The sequence below is a fragment of the Saccopteryx leptura genome, chromosome 12, assembly GCF_036850995.1.
Source record: "Saccopteryx leptura isolate mSacLep1 chromosome 12, mSacLep1_pri_phased_curated, whole genome shotgun sequence".
Taxonomy (NCBI): domain Eukaryota; kingdom Metazoa; phylum Chordata; class Mammalia; order Chiroptera; family Emballonuridae; genus Saccopteryx; species Saccopteryx leptura.
Window position 1 is genome coordinate 29,158,399 of NC_089514.1, and position 20,900 is coordinate 29,179,298.

General features: G+C 35.8%; 1 protein-coding gene across 2 annotated transcripts in view; it reads right to left on the reverse strand.

Moving 5' to 3' along the window:
• The window catches only part of GLCCI1 (glucocorticoid induced 1), a 97,378-nt gene that overhangs the window by 25,223 nt on the left and 51,255 nt on the right, over positions 1–20,900 (reverse strand). Inside the window, exons 3-4 of one of the 2 annotated variants that reach the window (XM_066353735.1) lie at positions 15,462–15,548; positions 845–958 (exon numbers count right to left, since the gene is read on the reverse strand). In XM_066353735.1, the coding sequence (XP_066209832.1) occupies positions 845–958; positions 15,462–15,548 (201 nt within the window). Of the gene's footprint in view, positions 1–844; positions 962–15,461; positions 15,549–20,900 lie in introns of both variants that reach the window. The other variant, XM_066353734.1, reaches the window with a different exon arrangement.

The following is a 20,900-nucleotide window of genomic DNA, read 5'->3' on the forward strand; positions in this document are numbered from 1 at the left end:
TCTAGAGTGTCTAAGTTACTAGCAAATAATATCAATAATTATGAACATCTATGACTTGATTCTTATAACAGAAAATCTTCCAATATTTTACTAGTAGGATCTTACTATATGTGCAGTTAGTCATATTAGAACATATCCTTATTTTTGAGTAAGTTTCATCACATACGAGTATTGAGTTTTTATCAAGAATGTTTGTAGTATCTATTTTTGACCTTCTGATACAATGGGTTAACCTAATACATTTCCTAGTGTTGAATCATCCTTACATTTATGAAACAACTCCTAATTGGATTTGTTTTGATATATGACTTGGGTTTCTTCTGCCATACTACTATATTTTATTTACTAAAGTTTACATATATATTTGCAAGTTAATTTGGTCTAGACCAGCCTTTCCCAAATTCTGTTCCATGGAGTATGTTAGTATATGTTTCTAGGGGGGAAAACTCCCCAACAAAACTGTGTTCCTCAATTTCTTCATGTATAAAATAGGGGTAAAATCTATAAAGAGATACAGAGATAGATGGGTTCCGTTAATGTACTACTTGGAAGAGTAAATGAGATAATGCCCATAGTTGCTTATAAATGAACGAGCTTGGATTTCAGCCCAGGCCAGTATCAATCATCCTTGAGACCACTCCACTCCACTATAACAGTTATTAAAAGAAGACCAGGCACATGGCTAAAAAAAGAACACCTTCTTATGCAATTTAGCAAACAGTAGTAATTCAGCAGGGCTAGCAATTTACATTTTTAATTTTTTGAATCCTAAAATGATAGATCCTCCTTTTCTAATGAGCCCTTTAAAAGCAATTATGCAAATCTGGACAAGAAGTTAGCCTACCTGAGTGTGACTGATGGCTATATGGTTGCCATGGAGAGGCGACTGCCGATCCTTCTCCTTGCTGTGCCGACTGCTCTGTTTACTACGTTGCAGTTGCTGCCTCAGTTTGGCGATCTGCTTTGGAGAGACAGAGGAGAAGCAAAAAGAGAACAAAAGTGATTACCAATTTTTAAGCTCTTATTTCTTTAATTTTTGGATATAATACATGAATTTTTTTCTCAAAGATTTCAAAGAGATATTTCACTAGAATGAAATAGTTTTATGATTAAGACTATTAAAAATAAGAAATAAATATATGCTAAAAATGCTTCACTTGTACAATTTAAATGTTATTGGTAAATATAATGACTAAATTTCCACAGATTATTTAACAACACCAGAAATATGTTCCTCTTAAAAACCTTATTAAGGTGAAAAACTAGTATTTCACATGCGTATTGATTCAAGTCAAACCCAATCTCTTAATATAGGGACAATATTAGTTTCTAAGTTCTGGCTGATATAAACAAAACCAATCTGGTTTGTTAATTACTAAGTACTTTAAAATTTTTAATTCCATAGTGGTTAGAAAAATCAAAGCATTTAGTATTAGTAATTTATTAGTACTTAGTATTTTACTGTATATTACTTTTTAGTTTTATAACTATTATTCTCCAACTTTACTGAGATATAATTGACATAAACATTCTGTAAGTTACAGGTATACAACGTGTTGATTTGCTACATTTATATATTGCAAAATGATACCACATAGCATTAGCTAACAACTCCATCCCATCACATAATAGCCTTTTCTTTTTTGTAGTAAGAATAGTTGCGATTTACACTCTTAGCAACTTCCAGGTATGCAAAACAGTGTTATTAACTATAATAAAAATGCTGTACATTAGATCCTCAGAACTTATTCATCTTATAACTGGAAATATTCACCCTTAGACCAACCCCATTTCCTCTCCCCTCCAGCCTCTGGTAATCACCACTCTACCTCTGTTTCTATGAGTTCGGCTTTTGTAGGTCCCACATACAATTAGTGATACACAGCATCACTGTTTCTCTATCAGACTTATTTAACTTGCACAATGCCCTCATGCTTCATCCATGTTGCAAATGGCGGGATTTCTTTCATTCTCGTGGCTGAATAATATTCCATTGTTTATATACCACATCTTCTTTAGCCATTCATTCATTCATTGACAAAGACATGGCTATTATCACACAACTTTTAAAAACAAATATAACTTAGGGTTTATTCTCCTAAATAAAATGGTAACACTCCCAGGCTTAAAAGAAAAGTCATGTATTACAACATGGCTTGGAGTTCACTAAACTGCTAATATATTTTAGGTGAAGTATAATCTCCTTAAAATGCACTAGACCAGGAATAAAATATTTTGGAGCATTTTGAAGAGTATCATTAGCAATTTGAGGGAAGTTATTTAATATTAGTATTATCTATAGAAAAGATTTTACCAATTAACAGCTATTCCTTAAAAAACCACTTTTATGTTACTCACCAGGCCAGATGTAAATACAAAGTAAAGACTATAAAAGATACTGATTTCCTCAAAGGGATAAAAAAAAATACAATGTATTTTAATATTAGCTAAATACTTACCTAGCATAACCATGGCAATAAAATCAGAACAGACAGTTGTTATTAAAGCTCAAGGGGAAAAGTATATAGGCTGCTGGGAAAATTTATTTTTATCTGTGGCAAACAGAAAAGAAATGGCATGGAAAGAAATAAAGCACCCAAACAAAAGAATGACTTATACCCTTTCTTTTATATGAAGATCTGTTTATTCCTTTAGTTTTTTGAAGCTCTTTGTAGCTTATCGATCTCTCATGCAATATCCTTGCAAAGACACACAAATAAGATTATCTATGTTATTTGTGTTCTCTGTACTGTTATAATAACTTTCTTCTAAAGAACATTAATTTTCATGAGGAAAGGAATCAAAATTAGTAGGTAATTATTAAGATATTCTCTATGATAAAAAATAAATAGAATTTCAAACTGTGTAAGTCATTTAAATAGGACAAAGATATAAAATTAAGTGTTTTCTGAGTATTAATGATGTTGAGTGGTATTTTGAAACCAGCAAGGCTTGTATAGAAGAGGCCATAGTACTTAAGAGGTTAATCAAGGCAATTTGTACTTTTTCATTAAAAAAAAAAAAATCTTTAAAAATAAACAAACAAAAATAAAAACCTTTGAAAAATAAAAATAAGCCAGAAAACTTTTTGTTCTAAACAGCTTTAACAAACCCCTGAAAACAAAAGTTCTCACTATACATTAAAAAAAAAATCTATGTAAGGTGATGATGTGTTAACTAACCTTCCTGTGGTAAGGATTTTGTAATATATACAAAAGTCAAATGATAACACTGTATACCTTAAACTTACACAATATTTTTATCAATTATATCTTAATAAAGCTTGAAGAAAAAAATCGAGAAAGGAGCTCTCTCTAAACATGGAAGGGGTCCCAAACACGAGCTTCAACATTTTAAAAAGGGAATAAGTGATCCTGGATCACAAAGAAGAAATAGCAATTGTAGAGAGAAGGATTAGCATCAACAGTCACAAAGAAATGACCAAATCATCTGTGGAATCAGATCAAGAAAAACCAGGAACTGGCCCCATTTACTATATTCTGAGAACTAGGAACATATTTTATTGTAAATTTTTGAAAATTGGTAACATTGTCCTTGTTTTTTTGCTATTTTTGTCTTGTTAGTTTGCCCCCACTATTGTTAACATTTAAAAACAAAATAAAGGCCCTGGCCGGTTGGCTCAGTGGCAGAGCGTCGGCCTGGTGTGCAGAAGTCCCGGGTTCGATTCCCGGCCAGGGCACACAGGAGAAGCGCCCATCTGCTTCTCCACCCCTCCCCCTCTCCTTCCTCTCTGTCTCTCTCTTCCCCTCCCACAGCCGAGGCTCCACTGGAGCAAAAGATGGCCCGGGCGCTGGGGATGGCTCCTTGGCCTCTGCCCCAGGCGCTAGAGTAGCTCTAGTCGCAACAGAGCGACACCCCGGAGGGGCAGAGCATCGCCCCCTTGTGGGCATGCCAGGTGGATCCCGGTCAGGCGCATGCGAGAGTCTGTCTGTCTCTCCCCGTTTCCAGCTTCAGAAAAAAATAAAATAAAAGAAAAAATAAAAAAATAAAACAGCTTCAAAACACTGGTTGAGTATTTCTGCCTCAGGAACTAAAAGGGGGGAAATGTTTCTCAAAATGAATTCTATTCCACAGTATGCCAGGGAAATAAGGAATCTCAACTTAAAAGGTAGCAGTAGGAAGGGAAGCAGGATCCTGGGGGTTTGGAAGAAACGGAAAAAAATGAAAAGAAAAATAGCTTAATACCAGGAAAAAGGCATTTTGCCATTTGCTTTTTTAAAATTTATTGTATTTACATAGTTTCTAGAGTCCCCCCGAATCATTCCCCCTCCCCCGTGTTCCCCTCAACATCCCCCGTCCCCCTCCCCCAAACGTCCTCTGCCCTTCCCTCCAGGATTTGCTGTCCTGCTCTCTATAACGCTGTGTTATGTGTATATAATTTCACAATCTCTTTCCCTTCTCTGATCCCATCCTATCATCCCTTTTCCCTCTGTTCCCTTTGATCCCACCTCTGCCTCTATTCCGTTCCTCAGTTCACATTGTCGATTGGATTCCTCAAATGGGTGAGGTCATATGATATTTTTCTTTCTTTGCCTGGCTTATTTCACTTAACATAATAGTTTCCAGGTCCCTCCATGTTGTCGCAAAAGGTAAGATTTCATTCTTTTTCATAGCCCCACAGTATTCCACTGTGTATATGTACCATAATCCACTGGTCCACTGACGGACACTTGAGCTGTTTCCAGATCTTGGCTAGTGTAAACAATGCTGACATGGGGGTGCATGACATTTGCTTTCATGTAAATTATCTCATTCATTTTTCAATAAAAGCTTATGAGATAGGTGCTACTATATTATTATTCCCACCTTATAGGTGAAGAAACTGAGAGGTAGAAAGATTACAGAGCTTGCTAAAAGTCACTCAGTTAAGTGATGGTGAAACAAATATTTAAGTTTAGGAAGTGCAGTTCACAGGTTGCTCTCTTCACAACTATATTGTTTAAAGTATCAAGTTAATAACTCACAAGGAGATAAATCTTATAACAAGTGAAAACAGACATATGAATGGGAATGAAAATTTTGACAACTAATAAAAATAAACCCAAGGCAATTACTCAAGTATTTACCCAATAAATTTTTCTGAAAATGAAGTATGAGAGGTCATGAATCTCAAGCTGTTATTCACTTTTATATGAAAAAAGGGAATATGTGACAAGCTTTAGTGCCTACAAGGATCAAGTATCTCAAAACAAAGGTCCTATACTTGAAAAACAAATTTTACATATATCTTTTGGCAGTGTTCTAAGGAATTTAAAATACAACACCTAATCTAACACTAAAAATAAAAACAAAATTCTGTTTTTTATAAATAGCAATAACAGTGTTGTCTTATTTTTCTGGAATTCTGAATGAACTAATTGCTATTCATTCAGCCCAGGATAATCAAATGAAAACAGACATTTGTATGCACAAACATGCACATATAAGGAGCACACATATGTGTGAGTACACGAACACACACAGGCGGTGCTACCTGCATGGACATCAGCCCTTAGATATCCACAGATATGCCTGTCATCGTGCAGACTCACATCAGCCCACTGTCCCAGGAACAGGCAGAGATACGCCCCCACACAGGTTCATCCCCACAGATACAGCCCGCTTCAGGGCAATTTTCATACACATAAGTTTTAATATGGAAGTGCCAATAAGGCACATTTTTAACTGAGGCATGCTAACAGTACCAGCCTAACATTGAAAATCCAGTTGACCCCACAGATTTACTCTCTCTCTTTTACAGACTAGGAAACACTGTAAAAAATAAAGTACCTTTCCCAATGTAACACAGCTACTAACTGGCATGCCCGGCCCATAGCCTCTTTCTATTACCTACCAATACTGCTGAAAGTAATACTAGGTTATGTTCAACTGCAATAGCTACCAGTCACTATGTATTGGCTCATAATCTCAACCACTTCGCAAAGTAACTTCCTTTCTTAATGCTGGAGATATTGCAAGATGTGAGCTGGAATAAAGATGAACAAAAATTTGATGAAGCAATTAACTGACTATATGCTAACCTACTGGTAAATTTCTATTTTTCGATAAGCAGTTTATATGACCTATACGCTGTGCCTATTGGATACAATTTTAAATAATGAAAAATTAGAAAACATTTTTATAACTCAATTTAATATGGATTGAGACTTTATTAAATATATGTATTTTTAAAAGGTTTTTCACATAATCCTTTTGACCTCAAAAGAATAATCAAAATTCTCCAGACTGTTGTCTTTTAGGTCCACAGAAAATATTATTAAAATTATAATATTTTCCCCTATTAAGAGTATGATTAAAAAATAATTTTTAACTACTGAACAGTAAATAAGGTGAAATGTAAACTCTTAGTAAAACTATAAGAAGACTTTTATTTTTCTTACTTAAAAAGAGAAGTCCATATCAATAATACCTAATTATTATTTGATCAGATATGAGAAACATCCCTGAGATAAAGAAGAAACCCATGATTTTTTCCTTTTTTCCACTGAAGGTTGTAAGAATAGTAAACTTCCCCTTTCAATTTATATTTATCAAAATCCAAAACAGTAAAAAAAGTCAAAGCAACAATATCATGTGTATTATTTTTGTTCTCTCTGGGAATGTCACCTCTGGGATAAAAGGTTTCGCTTACTGCTTACTGTAAAAACAGTGGCTTCCCCAAGCTCTGTATTTCCCTCCTGCAATGTGGTCCACTGCATGTGCAGGCACCCATTTGAGCCCTCCCCGTCATCCCCATGTGACTTGGGGTTCAGGGGGGCAAATGCAAACTTGATAGTCTTGATACTTGCTGTGCTAAAGTCCACTGTCTTTAAACCAGGAGTCTCATGACTGCCAGCATCCAGGAAACAGTACAACAGAAACCTTTTAGGCTGTACGTAGGGAAAACATCCAATCTAAGACCTGGGAGGGTGTACCTCCTCCCTTGCCTCAACTGAAGAGGGAGGAGTTCTAATGGAACAACTTGAATGCCCGTGCATGTTCCCCACAGGTAAGGGGTCATGGTGAACTGGTTTCTGAAACTCACGCCAGATCACTGAAAATGTTGAGCTAGGAAAAGAGCTGCACTAGAATCAACCAATGGAAAAGTACACTTGTACTCCTTTTTAGTTTGTAAAATCTAAATAATGGTTGGATCAACAACCCTTCAGTAAACATAATCTAAAGGAAGAAAAGTAATCATTCCATAAAGGAGAATGATGCCTCAATTAAACTCATTTCCTTAACACAGACACAACCGAACTGTATAATGGCATCAATTATGGTTTGTAATAATTGTATTGATAATCTTCCATTTCTTTCTAGGTAATCTGCCTTTTATCCAAATTGCAAGAAAGTGTGTGTGTGTGTTTGTCTTTCATCTACAGTTCCACTACCCTATACCTAAAGGTTGGAATGTTTTCATCGTCCTGTTTTTCCTCCTTGGAACTTGTGGGCTTTCTTCAATATGAAGATGCACATGGCTCTTCAAATCTAGCAATCATCACCTATAAATTTCTCTTGCCTGATGCTTACTATTCTTACTTTCTGGAACTCTTAACTTGGTCTATTTTTCATCTTTCTTCTCTCCCATTTATCATTTTGTTCTACATTCTAGATAATTTGCTCATCCTGACTTTTAATTTTCAGTTGAGTATTTTGATTCACTAATTCTCTCTTGTGCTACGTCAATTTAATCCCCCAAAGAGTTTATTTCACCAACTTTTGTTACTTACAAGATTTGCAAATGGATGTTTATCATTTTACCTGTTCTTATTCATTCTTATTATCATGTTAAGTTACCATTTCATTTGAAATTCTAGATATTCATTTTAGTTCTTTTGGGGGGATTGTGTCCTTATCCTCATTTCCTCAGATATAAATGATTCTGTTTAATGTATCTGCTGTCACTGTCGAAAACAGATTTCCTTACCTTCCCTAAAACACTTGTTTGCAGGCTCACCTTATATGGGAATCTTATTTTTCCTCTTTGTGAGCTCTTTGCTGCCGTGTTGTTTCATGGTTGCTCAGACTCGCTCTCGGGAGCTCCAGAGCAGGTTTTAAATTAGGAGGACTGGGTGCTGGTCCCACATGGGTAGAGCTCTGTTCCACATGCTACACGCGCGTGCACGCACATGCACACGCACGCATCGTATGGTTACTATTTCCATTTTTGCATAGCTGCTTCTGTGGCCCACAGGAAAGCACCAACAGTGACACATGGAGTTATTTCAGGTCTGGCATCACTAACTCGAAACACAGTCCCACTTCCCTGTTTATGCAGGCAGCTCAGTTCCAATCTCCCGCCACTTGCAAGATATATTTGGTGTTCTTAAAATGTGTAGGAACCTACACTCTCTTAAATTTGGCTTCACAATCCTCCCGTAAGCCCCAGCCAACATGACCCAGGTTCCTGTGAGCCAGACAGTATCCGCATCCATCATCACCAAGGATTTTCTCTCCAGTCAGGGCCTGCAGGGCTCTTCCTTGGCTGTAACGTAGCTAGGTTATATTTACTTATTGCCCTCAAAAAACTTCACATTACATTTTTAAAAGCGTAGAGCTAAGTGGAGGCAGATTATACAGGTGCTTTTGCTGACATCTGAATCAGATATCCTGATGCAGATTATTTGAGGGGGGAGAGTATGTGACTCAGGAAGAATGGATGTGATAGATACAGTGGAATCTGATACTGTGATAAGAAAGCAGGTCAAGTTATTTTTTAAAAAACACTGAAGTAGTATATAACTTTTTAAAATATTACTATTTCAATAAGTCTTCACTTTTCATAATTTTCTCAAATGCCAATTCTTTTTACTTGTAGTCTTCACCCGCGTCCTCCTACCCTTCCCTTTTCCTGCCACTGTTAAATACAGCATGCCCAAGTTAATCCATCGTGACACTGCACGGAAAACTCACTGCTCTTCTATCTACCGTATTCCTTTTCTTTTCATCTTCACTGAGGTTTCATTTCCATTCTCTTTACTCCACCCATTGTAAGGGTAAAATTCAGTTAGTCTTAGTCACTTTTCACAGTTATACAGTAATCACAATGCCGTTTCAGAACTATTCCACCACCACCCAAATTTGCTTTGAATCTATTTGTAGCCAACCACCACTCCACCAGCCACACGTGCAACCACTAATGGGCTTTTCTTTTTCTTTATAAATTTGCCTTTTCTGGCATTTCAAGATAAACGGAACCATATCATATGTAGGCTTATTCATCTGGCTTCTTTCACTTAGCAGGGATTGACAAACTACAATCTGCAGGCCAAATCTAGCCTGCCACATGTTTTTGTAAATAAAATTTATTAGAACATAGCCACACCCACTCCACACTGTATGGCTGCTTTCATACTACAACAGCAGGTTGAGTAGAGGCAACAAAGATAATATGGCCCACAAATCCTAACACCTTTACTATCTGGCCTTTTATTGAAAAAAATTGCTGACCTTTAACTCAGTAAAACTCTTTTTGAGCTTCATTTACACTATAGCATGCATTAGTAGTCAGTATGTTTTTTCTTTTTCTTTGCTGAATAGTATGCTATTGCATTAATACACCACATTTTCTTTATCTTCTAGCATTTAGTTCTTCTGAATAACTCTGCTATAAACAATAGCACGTGTGCCTCAATGTTTTCATTTTTATTATACAGATTCCCAGGAGTGGATTTGCTGGGTTACATGCTAAGTTACTAATTTAACTTTGAAAGAAACTGGCTGTTCTCCAATGTGGCTGTCCCACTGTATATTCCCAAGCATGCGTGAGGGCTCCAGATTCTCTCCATCCTGCAACATTTAACGTTGTCTTTTAAATGAAAAGTCGTCAGTGTTGTTGGTATGTAGTTGTATTTCATGGTTTAATTAAAAAAATATTTTTAATTTATTCATTTTAGAGAGGAGATAGAGAGAGAAAGAGAAAGGGAGGAGCAGAAAGCATCAACTCCCATATCTACCTTGACCGGGAAGCCCAGGGTTTCGAACCAGCGACCTCAGCATTCCTGGCCAACGCTTTATCCATTGCGCCAGCACAAGTCACACTCATGGTTTAATTTTGCATTTATCTAATTACTAATGATGCTGCACATCTTTTGGCACTCAGAAATCTTTGGTGAAATACTTCTATTCAAGTGTCTTACCCATTTTATTGATACATATGAATTCCTTTACACTATATTCTGTAAGTAAGTCCTATACCGGATATATGATTTGCTAATGTTTTTCCAGGATAGGATTTGCCTTTGCATTCTCTTGGTCATGTCTGTTGATGTGCAAATGTTCATTAATAAAGTTCAATTAATAGTTTATTCTTTTAAGGCCTTACTCTTGGTGTTGTATCTAAGAATGCCCCACCTAATCTAAGGTCTTCCTGCAGTTTTATAATTTTAGACCTTATATTTAGGGCTATGATCTATTTTGAGTTAACTTTTCTCTATTGCCAGAGTCAAGGACGTAAGTATTTCCCTTACATATGGATATACAATTAACCCAGCACCACTTATTGGAAACACTGTACTTTTCAAGTGAACTGTGTTGGCAGCTTTGTTGAAAATCAACTGACCACTAAGCATAAGGGTTTAAACCTGGATTCACAATTTTGATCCATTTATCTGGACATTAATACTTTGCCAACTCCATTACTGTACATTTATAAGAAGTATTAAAATTGTGTAATGTAGGCTCTACAAATTTTTTCCTTTCTTTCAAAATTATTTTGGCCATTGTAGCTCCTTTGCATCCTCATAAATCTTAGGATTACCTTATTAATTTCTGCCAAAAACAAGAAGTCCAGGATTTTAAAAGCAATTACACTGAATTAATTTTGGGAGAATTACCATCTTACTAACACTGAATGTTACAATCCATTCACATTTAATGTATGTTCACTACATGGCTGGATTTTCTTCTGCCATTTTTCTATTCAGTTTCTATTTGTGTTATACCTTTTTAAATTCTTCTCTTCTTCCTTTATTGCTTTCTTTTGTGATAAATATAAATATTTTAGTGTACCCTTTTAATCCCTCTACAATACTTTTGCTTTCTATTTTTTTAAGAGTTATTTTCTAAGTAAAGCAGAAAAAACCAAGAACTACATTATTCCATACATTGGTGGGACATAAAAACAAGACTAAGAGATATGGACAAGAGTGTAGTGGTTACGGGGGGTGGGGGGGAGGGAAGGAGGGAGAGGGGGAGGGGCACACAATGCACTTCAAAATAGTCTCAGTAAAATAGGACCTATAATATATGTCCTTTTCCTGCTCCTCTTTTGTGTTATTGTCGTATATATTTCATGTATATGTTATAAACCCAACATTACAGTATTATATAATTATTGTTTTATATGATTTTATGTGTTTGAAATATATGAAAAAATATAAGTAAAATTATTTATAAACTCATATTTACCATACCAAACATTCTTCAAATCTTCTTATGGATTTGAATTAACACCTGGAGATTTCCTTTTACTATTTCTTGTTAAGATGATCAGGTAGCAGAAAATTTGCTTATCGGGGAATACTTTATTTCACCTTTATTGTAGGAGAGTAGATTTTCTGGATACAGAATACTTGGTTGACAGTTTTGAGTTTTTTTCTTTCTTTTCTTCAGTCTTTTTTTTAGTAATTTTGAATTTATTGTGTTTACATGGATTCAAGTGTCCCACTGAAAATAACTCCCTCACCTCCCACCCCTGTGTCCCTTTTTATAACTCCTTTGCCCCCCTCCCTGTAAGTCCCTCCCCCCTTCCCTCTAGGATTTTCTGTCCTGTGATCAGTATCTCTGTGCCATGTATATATAGTGTCACTAATCCCTTTACCTTCTCTGGTCCCTTCCCCTCATCCCCCTTCCCTCTGACAGCCTTCCCTCTGCTCCCTGTGACCCTGCCTCTGCTGCTATTCCGTTCCTCAGTTCACTTTGTTCATTAGATTCCACATATATATGAGATCATATGATATTTTTTGGTCTTTGCCTGGCTTATTTCACTTAGCATAATAATTTCCAGGTCCATCCATGCTGTCACAAAAGGTAAGACTTCCTTCTTTCTCAGATTTCTCTCGCAGCAATATATTTGCTGATTTATCTTCACAGGCAAGTGAAATAAAGGACAGGATGAACAAATGGGACTATATCAAACTAAAAAGCTTTTGCACAGCAAAATACAATATGAAGAAAATAAAAAGACAATCCACACAATGGTTTTTTTTCTTTTAACGCTTTGAATATATCATGCTTTATGGTCCCCACCATTTCTGATAAAAAGTCACCTGTTAAAGGTATATTTTGTCCCCTATGTGTAATAGTCATTTTCTCCTTCCAGCTTTCAAGATTTTCTTCTTTTCTTTGGCTTTCAATAGCTTACCTAGTCCTAGGCTATGTCTATGCATGGCACATTTTGTGTTTTCCTACTTAGGACCTGATAAGCTTCTTTATTCTATACATTGTTTTCCATCAAATCTGGACAGTTTCCTCCCATTATTTCTTCAAATATTTATTAACTTCTCTCTCTCTCTCTCGTCTCCTGGGTTTCCCTTTACGAGTATGTGTATATACTTATAATGTTTCTCACAGGCCTCTGAGGGTCTTTTGGTTTTTCTCCAATCTTTTTCTCTCTTACACTGGGGTATATAAATTCAATTAATATACATTCAAATTTACTGATTCTTCTGCCATCTCAAATCAGCTGTTGAACCTATTTAGTAAATTTTAAATTTTAGTTATAATACTTTTTAATTCTGGATATTTATTTGTATCTCTTTAATGATAACTATCACTTTGTGAAAATCCTTCATTCACTGAGTCACTGTCAACCTACTTTTAATGATTTAAAAATGGTTCCCTTCTCTGAACACAGTTATAATAGCTGTTTTGATGTCTTTGTCAGTTAAATCCAACATATGGAGACATAGTTTCTATTACTGTATTTTTAAGTATGGGTCATACTATAATGGTTCTTTGCATATCTCTGAATTTTTTTTATGAATATCAGACATTTTAGATAACATATTGTAGAAACTCTAGTTCTGATTTTCTCTGAGAGTTGTAGTCTTTATCTTCTTGTTGTTTTAGTAAGTTAATGGACTAAAATTCTGTTTTTCCCATCACCTATGGCTCACTAATGTCTCTACTCCATTATTTCCCCCCTCATTTTTCTTTTTAAAACTGACTTTTTAAGGCCTTTTCAAGCCTGTCTCCAGTATTCACCTTGGTGTTAGCCAAAGACTGATCGAGGTTTTATCCAAATACCTCAATCCAGTAAGGCTTCCACTCCCAGGACGGGGTCTGTATATGGAAAGAGTAGTGCAGTGCATTCAAAGTCCCAGCCTTTTAAGCCTGGGCCCAGATTTTATTATCACTAGGCCTGCTTCAACCTCTTTTCTAGGAATTCTTAGGCTCTACTGACCAGTGATACTTGGGCGCCTTGGGGCCACTTGACTTTCTGCTGTGCAGACCCAGTCAAGCTGGGACATGTGGTAAACTCATGGAGCCTCTGTCTCCTAAAACTCTATAAAATCTCGCTATTCTATGAGTCTGCTGTTTGCCACAAATGGGACTACAGCCTCAGACCAGCAGAGCCACCGGTCCTCCATGTCTGTTTGCAACCAAAGATCATTATTTCATCTTCAACACCCTGTACCAAGTGCTCCTTCTCCAGCAAGGGCAGTAAAGCTTCTGGTTTTCAGAGCCTGCCCCCATCCTGGTTGAAGTGTCACAGAACAAAGCTGGGGATGAGGAAGAGGGGGAAAAGGAGTAGCACCAGATAAGAACACCACACACTTGTGATATTCTTACCCTGAACTCAGTACTTGTCATGAATAAGGCTTCTTAATTTGTTAGGTTGATTTCCAGAGCACTGATTGGTTGTTTTGTCCAGCTTTACGGTTGCTTTGTGGGGAGAGCAATCAAACCTCACTCAGTAATGAATGTCAGCCATTCCTTTGCACTCACGCATGACTTGTGTTGCTGTAGTCCAAAGTCCCATCATACCAAATCTTGGTTATTGCTTTGAGATTGTATTTACCTCTCAGATAAAATTCCAAGTTCACATTTTTGTTAATTCATATTTTATGCATAAACATGTAGCTACTTTAGATATAATAAACCAGCTTCATTTCTTTGTTGTTGTTGTTGCTGGGAAAAACTGATTTTGTGCACAGGCATTTGTATGTAGAGTAGATAGAAACTGAGGATTTCTCTACATTAATATTATAAAGAAACTACTAAAACTGTAATACAGTCATAGGTATAATCACGCTAACAGACTATATCTATTCAGTCTGGATTCCACAGTATATGCAAGATACTGAAAGGCCACTGTATATGAAAATGATACTTAAAGGTATGTAAACTATGGCATATATAAGAAATATACAAGAGAAATGAGAAATGTCAATGTTTAAACTAGAAAAATGATATATGGCTGGCCTATCAAATGTTTGAAGTAGACTTATACAAAGAGTAAAAACTAAGGGGTATAGTTTTGAGTTTAATATACAAATTGAACTATTTAAAAATTTAAGCTAAAATAATTGAACTTCTTTGGTTCTATGGCAAAAGGATGAGCTTCACTCACCAATAATGATTAAAAATACACTAGATGACTATTTTTTAAAGGAGTATTTACATAAGAAATAGACTAGATGACCTTCAGCTTTAAGTTTCTATTAAAAATAGATAAGATAGATAACACTATCAGAAAAAATATTCCAAAATATACACAAAGATTACCATAATTTAGGTCCGTGATGGCGAACCTTATAAAAACCGCCCACTTTTGCAGTACTGATCAACCTGGTCCCTCCCGCTCACTAGTGGGTGGTCTAGCTTTCATGGTGGGCCAGTCATGGCGCCGTTTGGTTGCTCCGCTACTGCCCACCATAAAAGCTGGAACGCCCACTAATGGGCGCGGGAGGAACCAGGTTGACCAGCACTGCAAAAGTGGGCAATTTTTATAAAAAGGTTCGCCATCATGGATTTAGGTTATTCATAACGAATAAGGGAAACGAACATAAAAACTATTTATAAAAGATATAAATTCCACTGTACTACTGGGTCTCAAAGGGTAACAATATGCTGGCTATCATAAAAAACTATTAGAAGCAGAAAACACTTTCCTACCATTGTACAAAACTATGATCTGGCTGTCTTGACTCAAAACAAGAAAGCTGAGGTGGGAACAAAAGATAACCAAACTGAAAAAACACAGCCATTTATTAAAATCAGAATTCATTCAGGAAAGGCAAAAGTTGAGAGGGTGCATAACAAATCTTTATAAAGAATGTGGAAAGCACAAATAAGGTAAACTCAGACTTGTTCACCAAAACGTGAAGGCAACCCTTAAACTCTGCAAGAAGTAAGGTTAACACAAATAAGGGAAGTACCATTATATTCGGGAAATAGTAAGATAATTTGCTAGGACCAAAATAGGTTATAGACTAAAAACAGAAATAACTTACCTCCTTTAGTTGATCAGCACTCCCCCATGATGCAGAACGCTGATGCGACCTCTTTTCTGCTCCCTCTTCTGCCCAACAGCTGGGTGTCTTTTAAAGAAAAAAAACAAACAAAATAAAAAATAAGAAATTTTGTCTTTACTCCTTTTTCTCACACCAACTCAAATATATTTGACAATTTTCGTGTAAAACAGTTAAATAGCTATATTAAGTACTAAATTCCCTGAAACTCTGATTTTCATGACCCTGTGTAATGTTTAAAACATTCTATCATATTCTGAGTTAGAAATGACCAATTGAAGATGCCTCTCAACGAAGTTACTCAAAGCATTTTGTTTTTCAGTCAACAAATTAATGAAACATCCAATGTAATACCAATCACTAAATCCCAAATCATAAGACCATTTTGTAGCCATATTTTTAAAAGCAAATATTAAAGTGTCATTCTTCTTAAAACACGAAAGGACTCTTGGTGTAATGTAAATTAGGGAAGGCAAAACCCACAATTTAAAGACAAATAGCAATGATTATCACAGTAAATATATATAGCTTCAAAAATTATTTTTATGCACACTGAAAAAAATCATTACTTATATGTTGAGGCTACACCTGTGACTTTACATATATACAGCTTCTTATGAAAAAGCCATCAATTCTACTTTACACAATTCAGATTGTTAATGAACAAGTTTTTAAATAATAACCACCTCTTAAAAGCAACAAAACTTCAAAGTGAAACCAATAACCACCGAATGCTAATTGAATAAAAATACAAATAAACTGCTTAACAGTTCAAATACAAAAGTGAAACTTTTTAGTCATAATTAAAAGAGTAAAATATTTTATTCAAGTTCAAATACTAGTAAAACTTTTTAGTCATAATTAAAAGAATAAAATATTTTATTCAATTGGCAAGTATAAGGATAAAAAGTATCTATATTATTATTATTATTATTATTATTACTATTATTATTTTTAGTGAGACTAGGGAAGATACAGAGACAGACTCCCACATGTGCCCCGACCAGGATCCACCCAGCAATTCCTGTTTGGGGCTGATGCTCTGCCCATCTGGGGCCATGCTTGCAACCAAGCTATTTTTAGAACCTGAGGTGGAGGCTCCATGGAGCCATCCTCAGCGCCCAGAGGTGACGTGCTTGAACCAATCGAGCAATGGCTGCAGGAGAGGAAGAGAGAGAGAGAAGAAGAATGAGGGAGATGGGTAGAGAAGCAGATGGTCATTTCTGCTGTGTGCCCTGACCAGGAATTGAACCTGGGACTTCCATATGCCTGGTTGATGCTCTCTACTGCTGAGCCAACCAGCCAGGACCAAAAGGTATCAATATATTAAATAAACTGCTTAAAAAGAATTATTTAGGTATTAAAATTTCCTAAGTTCTAGATAAGAGAAACTACTTTGAAAATAACTCAGTCCCCAAGTACTCATAACTTTTATAACCAATTTATTCTAAAATTATTCTATTTTAAGTTTCTTTAGTCAATGTTTTGACAATTCATATACTTTAGTACTTTTAAATTTCTACTAGTATAAACATTACTCTTGTCAAAAATCAAATGATTAAGGGTCACAATGCTTAAAACTCAAAGTGCATTCACAGAAAATGAGTCAAATTTCTGGCATGTTCCGTAATTAATTAATAACTGCCTATATTACTATTTTTATTTTGTACAGCTCTAATGTTTTTAAGGGACATTTACATAAACTGTACCTACAACTTAGTGATAAATCAATACCACAAAATGTTTGCAAGTGCCTTAATACTGCTAAGCATGCCAATGGCAAATGGAACTAAATCTGAGGTCTCCTATCTCAAAGGATTTCCCCTCTCCTTATATATCACTTTTTTTTTCTTAAAACAGAATATGAAACCTATGTGATTATGCCAGAATAGAGTATAAGTTATACAAAAGAAATAAAAACTAACCGCAAAAAATATTTATGTTCTGGCAAGCTAGCTAACAAAACAGTTTAAAAGTGCAAAACGGCAGAAAGCGCGCTCTCAGTCACGGCCTACAGAGGTGTGGGCATAGGAACAGTGTAAGCATATTCCTCGCAGTCTCAGCTTCTCTGAAAAATAACCCCCAGAGAGGAATTTAATTATACTGACATCAGTTTAAAATAGTATAAAAATGCTCTAGTCTACAAATATATTCTATAGACTGCACTGAGCAAAACAACAGCTACTAGCCACATGCAATAATTTAAATTTAAATTAATGAAAATGAAATAAAACTAAAAATCCAGTTGCTCAGATGCAATAGGATATTTCAAGTGCTCAATAATCACACAAGGCGGGTGGCTGCCCTCTAGGACGGTACACATACGGAACATTACCATCATTGCACCAAGTTCCTCTCGCCCTCTAGGACGGTACACATACGGAACATTACCATCATTGCACCAAGTTCCTCTGGGAAGAGTGCTCTTCACGTTTAATCACTGGTTTTTAACAAGTTATTTCAGTCAGTTATTTTAGTCAAAGCAAAATCAAAAGATGGCTACTTGATTTATGAAATCTCTTTAAAGCTCATACTTTTGAAGTCACAGAAGATGAAATCATTTGTATCCAATTTGTTAAATCTGAGTATTTGAGAAATGTTTTAGCATTTAAATTAGGAAACCACAACTCAGCAAAAGTTCATTCCTTTCATATCAGCAATTTTCTCCAACTAGCCTGTTATTCTGTCCATTAACCTCGAGTAGAATTTTATCAGCTGTACTCCTTCTGATATTGCTCATGGATGTTAGTAAGAATATATGACAAAAGGGTTGCATGGTCAAATAAATTTGGGAAATAATCTATATTATACCTTCCTCTATTCAATGTACAATGCAATTAGCATTTCAAAACCCCCAACATACAAATACACATACAGAGACATGCATTTTTTAGAAACCTCCTTACTCATATGACCCCAGAACACTTATTTAACAAGTACACTAACGAACATCCTCCACAAACAGCGCAGAAAACAACAGAATCCTCAGTAACTTGTACTGTGCAACGGCTTGCTTTGCAGCCCCCAAACTCTATGGGATTCTTCTTCCCTAGCTGCCTCCACTTAGATGACCAGGGAAGAGAAAATAAACCTTTTGTACACTTGGGCAATATAAAACACCAAAGACTGTCTAAGACTGTTGACAAAATGGTGGTTGATTTTAAAAAATCTCCTCTATGTAAAAAGAATACCTATATATGGAAGAGGTCATTTTTTATTTTCACCTCTCAGAATCTTCCAAAGTCCAGCCTATAAAGCTTTCTTTCCAACTCTCAAATTCAACTTCTGCTTTCCTGTGTGAGGACCATTCTTTTATGAGTGAAATACAGTACACAGAAAACAGTACTACTGTACAGGACACTTGTTTTTAAGATTATTATTATTTTTTCCCTTCTTTTCCAAATAAGAAGAGGGGAGATAGAGAGACAGAATCCTGTATGCTCCCCAATTGGAATCCACCCAGCACCCCCCTTTTGGGGCCAATACTCTGCCTATCTGGGGCCCATGCTCACCATGGAGCTACTTTTAGTGCCTGTGGCAGAGGCTCCACAGAGCCATCCACAGGGCCAGGGCCGACGTGCTCTAATCAATAGAGCCATGGCTGTGGGAGGAGAAGCGTGAGAGTGGGAGGGAGAGAGAGAGAAGGAGAAGAAGCAGGGGTGGAGAAGCAGATGGTTGCTTTTCCTGTGTGCCCTGACTGGAATCAACTTGGAACATCCACACACTGGGGTAACACTCTACTGCTGAGCCAATCGGCCAGGGCAAGATTATTTTTAAGAACAGTTTTTAAAAGTTCAGAGCAAAACTGAGAGGGAGTTAGAGACGTCCCATGTATATCCTGCCCCCCAAACATACACAGTCATCTTCAACCAGAGTGGTACGTTTGTTACACTGACACGTCATTACTATCCACAGTCCATTGTTTACACTAGGGGTCTTCCTCGGTGTATAATCTATGGGTTGGATTTGGTTTGGACAAATGTACAGTGACATGTACCCACTGTTACAGTATCATACAGAGAATTTTACCGCCCTAGAAATACTGTGTGCTCTGCCTATTCATTCTTTCCCACCCCCAATTCCTGGCAACCACTGATTGTTTTCACTGTGTCTTCAGTTTTGCCTTTTCCAGAACATCATATAGTTGAAATAATACAGTTGGCTGCTTTTCAGTGGTTCTTTCACTTAATTATATGTGTTTAAGTTTCCTCCATGTCTTTCCATGGCTTGACAGCTCATTTCTTTTTAGTGCTGAATAATATACTATTGTCTGCATGTACCACACTTTATTCATCCAATCACCTATTGAAATACATCATGGTTGCTTCCAGGATTTGGCAGTTAAGAATAAGAATAAACATCCACATTCAGGTTTTTCTGTAGACACACAACTTCAAATCCTTTGAGTAAACACCAAGGAGCTTGAATGATGGATCATATGATAAGAGCATGTTTAGTTTTGTAAGAAACTGCCAAGGTATCTTCTATTCTAAAGTGACTGTACATTTTGCATACCCACCAGCAATGAATGAGAGTTCGTGTTGCTCCTCATTCTGTCAGCATTTGGTGGTGTTGGTGTCTGATTTTGGGCCTTCTAATAGGTATTTAGTAGTATCACATTGTTGTTTTACTTTGCATTTCCCTGATGACATATGATGTGGAGCATCTTTTCAGATGCTTATTTGCCATCTTCCTCAGTGATATCTATTAAGGTCTTTAGCCCATTTAAAAAAATCAGACTGTCTTCTTATGTTGACTTTTAAAAATTCTTTGTATATTTTGAATAACAGTCCTTTACCAGATATGAATCTTGAGTACTTCTGTTATTTATATCTTTATTTATAAACTAGCAAGGGCAAGTATATGTTTTCCTGCATTATCAATTCCAAAACAAATCAAACTAACTCAGAGCAAGAAAAAACTGTTTTTCAATATTGATTTCCAATATATAAGAGCCAAAAACACTTATAAAAACAAAAGAACTAATAACTTTACAAATGTCTCTTAATAGTGTTTAAAACTTTTTAAAAATCTTATATAAAACTTTAAACTCTATTGTTTTTGTATAGTTCATTCTTGTCCTTAAAAGTTATCGTAGTTTATAATCTATTGTAGAAATATGTTCACTGACTGCTAATTATTGTACTGTGCTTAAATAGATGATACTTAGTACTAAAGTAATGTTAAACCTGACAAGCAATTAAGTGGAATTACTTGAAAATCAATGACATTCCACTAATAATTATGATTTTAGATTAATTTCACTTATAAAAGTTTTAAAATAGATAATGGCAAACCCTTCATTATTTATAAACATATCAACATATCATTTGACTAATAAAAATGAAAGAAACCTTAAACTTTTAATTTAAAACATTGTTTTGAAAAATCTATCCTGATGAAGCATTAAAAAGAGCACAA